Source organism: Genypterus blacodes, unplaced genomic scaffold (assembly GCF_046128005.1).
Source record: "Genypterus blacodes isolate CSIRO-AG114 ecotype Tasmania unplaced genomic scaffold, CSIRO-AGI_Gbla_v1 ptg000428l_1, whole genome shotgun sequence".
NCBI classification, from domain to species: Eukaryota; Metazoa; Chordata; class Actinopteri; order Ophidiiformes; family Ophidiidae; genus Genypterus; species Genypterus blacodes.
Genome location: NW_027467199.1, coordinates 25001 through 32500, shown reverse-complemented (window position 1 = coordinate 32500; position 7500 = coordinate 25001). Strand labels below are relative to the sequence as shown.

Below are 7500 nucleotides of genomic sequence, written 5' to 3'. Positions count from 1 at the left end.
ACACAGCAGCCAGCAGCCCCAATTAATATCCACACTGACAGAGAGCAGATCTGCAGGCTGCATTTTGTTTGAACAGGATGGTTTGATGGTATGGGGGGGGGGGGGGGGGGGGGTGGGGGAGACAACACCCACACACACATTCCTTTCTTTATGGAAAATACTACAGGACATCATGGCGCTAAAGGAGAGCTTGGATCCACGCAATCACACCGAGCACGCAGTCCTGTATGGACCGGGAAAGTGGACAGGCAGCTGGAGAGTTGCCTCCAGTTTGCCTTCAGGGCACTGACGAGGTGCCCTTGAGCAAGGCACCGAACCCCCAAAAACTGCTCCAGGTGCTCGTATCATGACTGACCCCTGCGCTGACCCCTTCTGTAAAAGCGTGTGTGTGTGTGTGTGTGTGTGTGTGTGTGTGTGTGTCCACTCACTTGACTCTTTAGATGTGGCAGAGGAGCCTATATTCTTCTTCTCTCCCGCTCCAGTGCTCTTAGCTTGCGGCGCTTTAGCAAAGCCCTCCTGAGTGGACTTGAGAAAGATGTCGGCCACAATGAGCAGGAACTCCATGCTGGCACACAAGTACACGTCCTGCACCACCGTCTCCAGAGTGGTGCCTTCACGACCCTGACGGTAGTTCACCTCCACCATCATGTTCTTCTCTGCCCCGGGACGCATGGCCATCATCCTGCAGGGACAGCAGTGGGTTGTTAGGTGAGTGTGGTATTAAACAGATAAATGAGAGCCGTATAGAAGAAAGACAGGTGTGTGTATGACTCTGTGTGTGTGTTGTAGTACCTAGGGGTGACCATCTTGATCCTGGGCCTCTTATCATCCAGCAGACAGGTGGACAGCATGACGGAGGCTTTCATGGAGCTGTCAGAGAACATGTGGACCGAGGTGGAGATGGTTCCCAGAGTGAACTCGGCCAGCTTCAGCTGCTCGTCATGTGAATCCAGCAGCTGCAGCTGGATGGAGAAACACAGAGCTCCAGTTAGACGGCATCTCTGAGGCCTTTTCAGATATTCCTACTCAGATTTGACCAATTTACTGTGAAAACTCAGGGTTCTATGGAATGGGTTAGCTGCCATGAATACATCCGTCCACTGTGTGTGTGTGTGTGTGTGTTTTGTGTTACCTCATTCCCATTTGGACTAAACAGGACCAACGTCATGGAGTCAAACTTGAAGTCTATCTTGAGGGTGGTCTTCATCTTGCTGTTTTTCTGGCTCTCCACAACAGCAGCAGTTACTACAGTGTTACCTACAAGTAAAGACACCAGAATGTCACCTAAACAGGGACGCACACACACAGACAGACACAGACACAGAGTGAGGAGGCTTCCTTACTAGCCGGCCCTGTGGCTCCAGAGCCCTGGGACTCTTTGGTGGACTCATTGTCAGACGAGGGGTCTGAGGCAGGCGGAGGAGCAGGAAGAGGGACAGCGTCTGACGTCTCCGACAGGTTTTCACTCAGAGTCCTCAGGGCTACTGTCATGTCGTCCTGGCTGAGGACCAGCTGTTGGGAACAATCAGAACAATCAGTTTGACAGTTTGATCTGCAGGGTAGTGTTGATATGCTAATGTAACTGTGGACCAAAGCTACGATAGCTACAATCACAGCCACCTGCTCTAACGTCACACCAGCAGTATTTGGGAACACGTTACATACTACATGTGCTGCTTACATTCAGGGGCTTGAGATGAGCAGTGATCTCTATGTCAGGTATGCTGTGGTACCAGTTGGATGAAAGATTTCTCTGGATATCCAAATCCAGGCTGACGGGCATCAGCAGCTGGGTTTCTCCCTGGAAGCCGCTGGCGTTATACGTGGTTCTGGTGGAGGACACACACCGCATCAGTGTTTAGAGATGTTATCAAAAGAATGTGATGATCAGGCTAAGATGACATTACAGGAGCTTAGAGTCGCCCCAGACCACATAAAGCCTCTGACCTGTACATCTTGAGGTCACTCAGCTCCACTGTCATTATATCCACAACAGGTGGGATCTTCACATCAGACTTGCAGGGCTGCTTGGCAAAACGGTTCTTGACAGACAGCAGGCCAAGGTCAGCCACAATGACATTGGTGGAAGAGGAGGATTGCGGGACGAAGATGACAGGGGCGTTGAAATGAACTTCCAAAGCGATGCGTGTACTGCGCTCAGCCAGCACCTTCACACCCGACGCCGCCTTCTCTGCAGCCTGGACCGTCACCTCAGCCAGGGCCTCTTTAGCTGCCTGGAAGTTATTGATGAAAGCCTGGACGAGTGTGGAAGAGGAGAAATGTAAAGTTAAAGCTGGGGTGGGCGAAGAAGAAATGAGTGACAAGCCAATCCTGCCTAACAACGCTGACACACAGATCTGTTATGAATATGAACCAATCCATCTGTAAACATCTATGGCTCCAGACTCTCACCAGTATGGAGGAGACATGTTTGTTGAGGAACACCACTTGGATGCATCCCACGGTCAGAGTGACAGAGGTGTCCACCTTCCCCATGTCCAGGTAGGCGTCTCCCTCTGTGGCGTCTGTGTAGTTCACCATGCGGAAGGCAAACACTTCCTTATCAGCGATGGACACAGCCTAAGAACCAGACACAATACAGCAGACGGCATGGTTACTAAACATCAGATACTTTGTCTGACTGATCAAAGTTAATTACATTTATTCTATATTCTCGTGTACTGCATGCCAAATTCCATTTTAAATAGTTTCCTTGTCATTTTAAAACATTCAGAATGATTTGTGCTCAGAAGAGAACATTGATTGATCTCATAAACTAAAGTAATCACAAGGAGCAGGATGAGAATGCAGAGTTTAAGAGACATAATGTGATAATCTTCAGTATTGAGTGAGTTGAAGTAAGGAGTAGAAGGTGAGCCTGCTGATCAAACCTTCTTGTACATGGCTTCTTTGTCACAGTCCAGGATGACGATGCTCTTCAGGTTGGCCAGGACTTCCATCTCCTTCTTCCTCATCAGAACCTCAGAGACTAGACCTGAACACAGAGGAGATCCGGTCACACAGCTGCTGGACCTGAACGTGAACACGACATCAACACGTCTCTTCAACGAGGGAACAGATGCTGACTTTAATACCTTCAATACAAATCTCTGATATCCTGGCTTTCTGTCCTCGGATAAAGACTTTCAGACAATTGAGATCAGCTCTGACGTGCAGATTCACCATGTCTGCAAACTTTGAGGTCTTGGAGCCTGGAGAGAGACAAACAGAGAGGGGATATGTTGAGTTCAATGCAACACGTTGGCCTTTGACAGCCACTGATCTTACTGGGAGATGGATAGTGCTACAAAGTAACAGTTACTTTTTCTCTTGGTTACAGTGGACTCCTTCTTCTCCTCCCCCACCTCTCCTTCTACCTCATCCTCCTCAGGGATGGTGGGGAGCTCCTCCTGCCCTCCCTTCTTGTTTGCGGATGGAGGAAGGAGGTTGTTGAGGAAGTTCATGGCGTTGAGAAGAGCTTCCGTATGGAGGTGCACATCCAGGGAGGAGAAGCTCACCTGACAAACACACACTCAGGCATTAAAGGAGTTTTGTTCTTTAAATATAAGCAGTAAGGAGGACCTTTGATGTTTGCTTCAGGACAAATATAAAACTCATCAAATCAGAAAGATAAAGTCTGGGTTTTTCCGTCCAATTCTCAAATCTGTATTGTTTATTTTATCAACATAAAGCCAGTAAACAAACATCACAGACCAACCAGAACACAGCAGAACAGAATGCATCAAACCAGCAGCAGACACATAGATTCTGATGTCACTCACCTTTATCAGCTGCTCTGTGTTTTTGTGCACAGTCTTGAATTCAGGACCGTTTTTATCAGCCTGCAAAGGAGACAAACACTCAGTGTGCACAGCAGTTTCAACACCATGTGGGAAGGGAAATCATTTGAGTGATTGACAGGTGGTGGAGTGATGGATACCTTAATGTACTCCAGGGTGAGCAGGTCGTCCTCTCTGTTGTCCAGAGTGGTGATCAGGTGAACCTCCTTCTCTTCAGAATCTAAACAAGGACAGCACAAATGAAACGGCAACTAGACTAACACTCGCCTGACAGTCCTTCACCATAGATGTTCATGAGATCCAAGAGAAGGTCATGATGAAGTGACTGAACTGACCCATGTACTCAGGAGACCTGAGGCAGATCTCTCGTAGGAATGTGTTTGATGACATGTCGAAGGTGCGTAGTATCAGCTCGTTGCCCAGACCCTCGATGTCCAAGTGGAGCACCGTGATCTCCTGACCCCCGGACATCCGACACAACTGGACAGACAACTACATGAAGAGAAGAAGGAGGGAAGGGAAAGAATCAGATTAAAACAATGTGAAGACACGGACAGAAATGAAACTAATGAGTGCATGACTGAGGTGAAGAAGAGAACAGGACGCTGATATGAAGAGGACAGTCATGACTCATACCTCACTGATTTCAAACATCATGATGAAGTCAGTCATGTTCTTCTTCTCCTCCTTGTAGCTTCTTCTCTTGCCCCAGTCCGACTGGCGCAGCGGCATGGGGTTGTCTGGAAAGAATTGGTGCTCGCCGACGGGTGAGCTGGGAGCGTCGTAGAATAGATCCTCCTCTGAACCTGAGGGAGGGCAGACGAAGGTTAACACCTGTGTGTGTGTGTGTGTGTGTGTGTGTGTGTGTGTGTGTGTGTGTGTCTTACCCAGTGAGGTGATGCTGATGGTCTCACATGACTCAAACATAAGAGAGGAGCGCTGGTCAGAGATGTTGAGAGGCCTCCTGGGAGTGAGCTGGGGGGTATAGGACTTTGGCTGCGGAGGACAAAAAGCGTTCCTACTGTGTACAATGTATTTCCAGATCAATAACAATGAATATTGATTTCTCATCATGACCCATTGCCACTTGGATAGAGCCAGAGTGAGCAGATCCACTCAGCCCACAGTGAGCTGCTCTTACCTTAGGAGTAGAGTGTGAGGTCGTGCGTGCAGCCGGTCGGCTCTCAGGCAGAGGGATGCTGTCAATCAGCTCCAAAACACCTCGGACCTTATCATCAGAGATACGAACAGACAACAGAGGAAGCTTTCCAGAGATCTTATACCTGGAACACAGCAGGACATAAAAGCATCAAGCTCCAGACACAAACATGGAGGAGAAGGAGAAGGCACACACACACACACACACACACACACACTTACTTTGCCATGCGGGAGTCTTTGACCACCATCGCCCTGCTGAACAGCACTGTGAGGTCAACCGGCTCCAGGATGTGAAGCGATGAGCGTCTCTGCTTACGGGCCTTCTTCCAGTCCCCATCTAGCAAAAACAGGAAGTGGAAAACACAACACTTCCTCATCCATTCCTTAACATCTGTCTGAAAAAGTGTCTTCTCTCTAAAGGAAGCTGCTCTTGTGTTTACCTGGTTGGCTGTAGAGGAACTGCAGGCTGCTCAGCTGTACATCAAAGCAGTCGTACGCTCTGGACATGATGTCTTCAATGTTACTTGTGCATACTGACAGCTGAGGCAGATGTTCCCTGCTCTGACTGGACATCTGTACTCACAATGAAAGAGATCAAGCACACAGATGAAACACAGGTAAGAGTGCAGCTCAGACTCTCAGGTCGGTGTCATAGAATCTGCCTACCTGGAAATGTCCCAGGTCCAGCAGCATGATGTTCTGAGTGGCATCATAGAAGCCCGTCTGTGGGATGATGACGTAAGACGCCATCAGGTTCACGTTGAGATCCAGAACTTTCTGCGTCTCGATCACGTACATGAGACCTGCGACACAAAGTATCCTCAACTCAGAGCGTGTTTGAGATCAACCACAACCCGCTTCTTTGTTGTTCTGATGCATTATGATGTCTGATGTGGAGGATTGAGGTTCTGACCCGTGGCTGTGCGGTCTCTAAACTGCTCCAGCTTCATCAGTGTGGCGTTGGTGAGCTCGTCCAGCTGCAGGTCGTCAGGGGGCATGAAGAAGGCAGACATGCTGTTCACCGTCACCTACAGGGAGAGAGACACACACACACATAAAGACTCCTTCAATTCCCTCTCTTTCTTCTCATACATGCACACACACACACACGCCACTCACAGCGTCATAAATGATTTCCAGGGGTTGTGATTCCACGTGGAGGCGTTGATTGGCACTTTCATCCACCGGGTTGGTCTCAAACAGGAAACAGAGCAGCGGGGTTTCTGTTCCTGTGGCCGCCTTTCGTGATGACAGGAGGATGGGGGCGGGGCGATTACTGGCCAGACCTGTGACCTCAAACAAACTGAGCTTGGCCGTGAGTCTGGAAGAAGAAGAAGAAGAAGAGAAAGAAGAAGAAGAAGACCAGAAACACACAGAAGAGGAAGTTAAAGAGGAAATATTGGTGAATTATAATAAATAAAGGGAGGGTAAATGTTTGGTCTCAGGTGATAACAGACTTTAACCCTTCATTCTATCTTCTTAAGATAACAAATTAAGAAAACCATGATCCAATAAAAGGAGAGAACATGAGAGGCACAAAGGTTAGCAACACCCTCTGTGGTAGAGAAAGAAAGGATGTTGACCCACTTGATGGCCTGAGCTCCTGGTCTCTGTGTCAGAGTGGACAGGAGCTCTCCAACTGTCAGCTTGATGATCTCATTTTTGTCTTTGTTGTCTTTGATTGACAGAGACAGCCTCTCCATGTGGAAGTTCACCTTCATGTCCTCAAACTGGAAAGACAAAACGGTGTTATATGTGTAGTTAGGTCAACACCACCACCATGATTGTGTGAGGAACATCTGGAGTGTAGGGAGTGACGCACATCTTTTGGCAGGTTGGGATTGACGGCTGCTTCGCTGTAACCAATGGCAGTGTAGAGTTTGGCTTTCTCAGCAGGGGTCAGGAAGTTATCAAAACCTGAAAAAGGCAAGACAGGAAGGAAAATGGATTGGAATAAGAATGAAGGATGAACTCATTTACTTATCCTGAGGCCTCCTCCTGTTCATCTCTTGTTCTTCCTCTTACCTCCACTCTTGGCTTCCTTCTCTTTTGTATCGTCCTGTCCTCCCCACGTCCACATCCAGCCAAACCAGCCCTGAGACTCCTCCTCCTCCATCTTCACCCCTGGACGGTAGATACGCAGGCCGGCCTTGCTTGCCTGAGAAAGTTAAAAAGCTACATAAAGGAGGCGCTAACAGGATTTCACTCGGGGACATCAGAGAGAAGCAGAGACAGAGCTCATCACACAGATCTATAGATGGGTGGGTCAGAAGCTTTACCTCCACCTCGGCCTGCTGCCTCGCCAACGTGATGTTAAAAATATCCAGCGTCCTCTCAGGTGCCTGAGGACAGAGAGCCAAGGTAAATTGATTACAGCCTTTTGGCAGCCTCTCGCTCCTCCTTGTGGGAGGCAATCAATTACTTAATGTCCTCTATCAATCACAGAGGGGAAGGATTATGCTTGCAAAGAGAGAGAACAGAGCTCAGCTAGGAGACTTCAGGTAGATTCAGAGCCCTTAAATAGAGGAGAGGACTCATT

General features: G+C 48.6%; 1 protein-coding gene across 3 annotated transcripts in view; it reads right to left on the bottom strand.

Annotated features, from left to right (window-relative positions):
* vps13a (vacuolar protein sorting 13 homolog A) overlaps positions 1-7500 on the bottom strand; it is a 27403-nt gene that overhangs the window by 14418 nt on the left and 5485 nt on the right. For all 3 annotated transcript variants that reach the window (XM_076138994.1, XM_076138995.1, XM_076138996.1), the window contains exons 14-38: positions 7241-7303; positions 6987-7119; positions 6784-6878; positions 6549-6691; positions 6081-6282; positions 5875-5989; positions 5628-5764; positions 5402-5534; positions 5181-5298; positions 4942-5083; positions 4688-4796; positions 4437-4606; positions 4136-4292; positions 3941-4020; positions 3783-3842; positions 3323-3518; positions 3096-3212; positions 2892-2995; positions 2413-2580; positions 1948-2255; positions 1682-1829; positions 1344-1512; positions 1133-1257; positions 793-962; positions 429-682 (exon numbers count right to left, since the gene is read on the bottom strand). In XM_076138994.1, the coding sequence (XP_075995109.1) occupies positions 429-682; positions 793-962; positions 1133-1257; positions 1344-1512; positions 1682-1829; positions 1948-2255; positions 2413-2580; positions 2892-2995; positions 3096-3212; positions 3323-3518; positions 3783-3842; positions 3941-4020; positions 4136-4292; positions 4437-4606; positions 4688-4796; positions 4942-5083; positions 5181-5298; positions 5402-5534; positions 5628-5764; positions 5875-5989; positions 6081-6282; positions 6549-6691; positions 6784-6878; positions 6987-7119; positions 7241-7303 (3616 nt within the window). The remainder of the gene's footprint in view (positions 1-428; positions 683-792; positions 963-1132; positions 1258-1343; positions 1513-1681; positions 1830-1947; positions 2256-2412; positions 2581-2891; positions 2996-3095; positions 3213-3322; positions 3519-3782; positions 3843-3940; positions 4021-4135; positions 4293-4436; positions 4607-4687; positions 4797-4941; positions 5084-5180; positions 5299-5401; positions 5535-5627; positions 5765-5874; positions 5990-6080; positions 6283-6548; positions 6692-6783; positions 6879-6986; positions 7120-7240; positions 7304-7500) is intronic.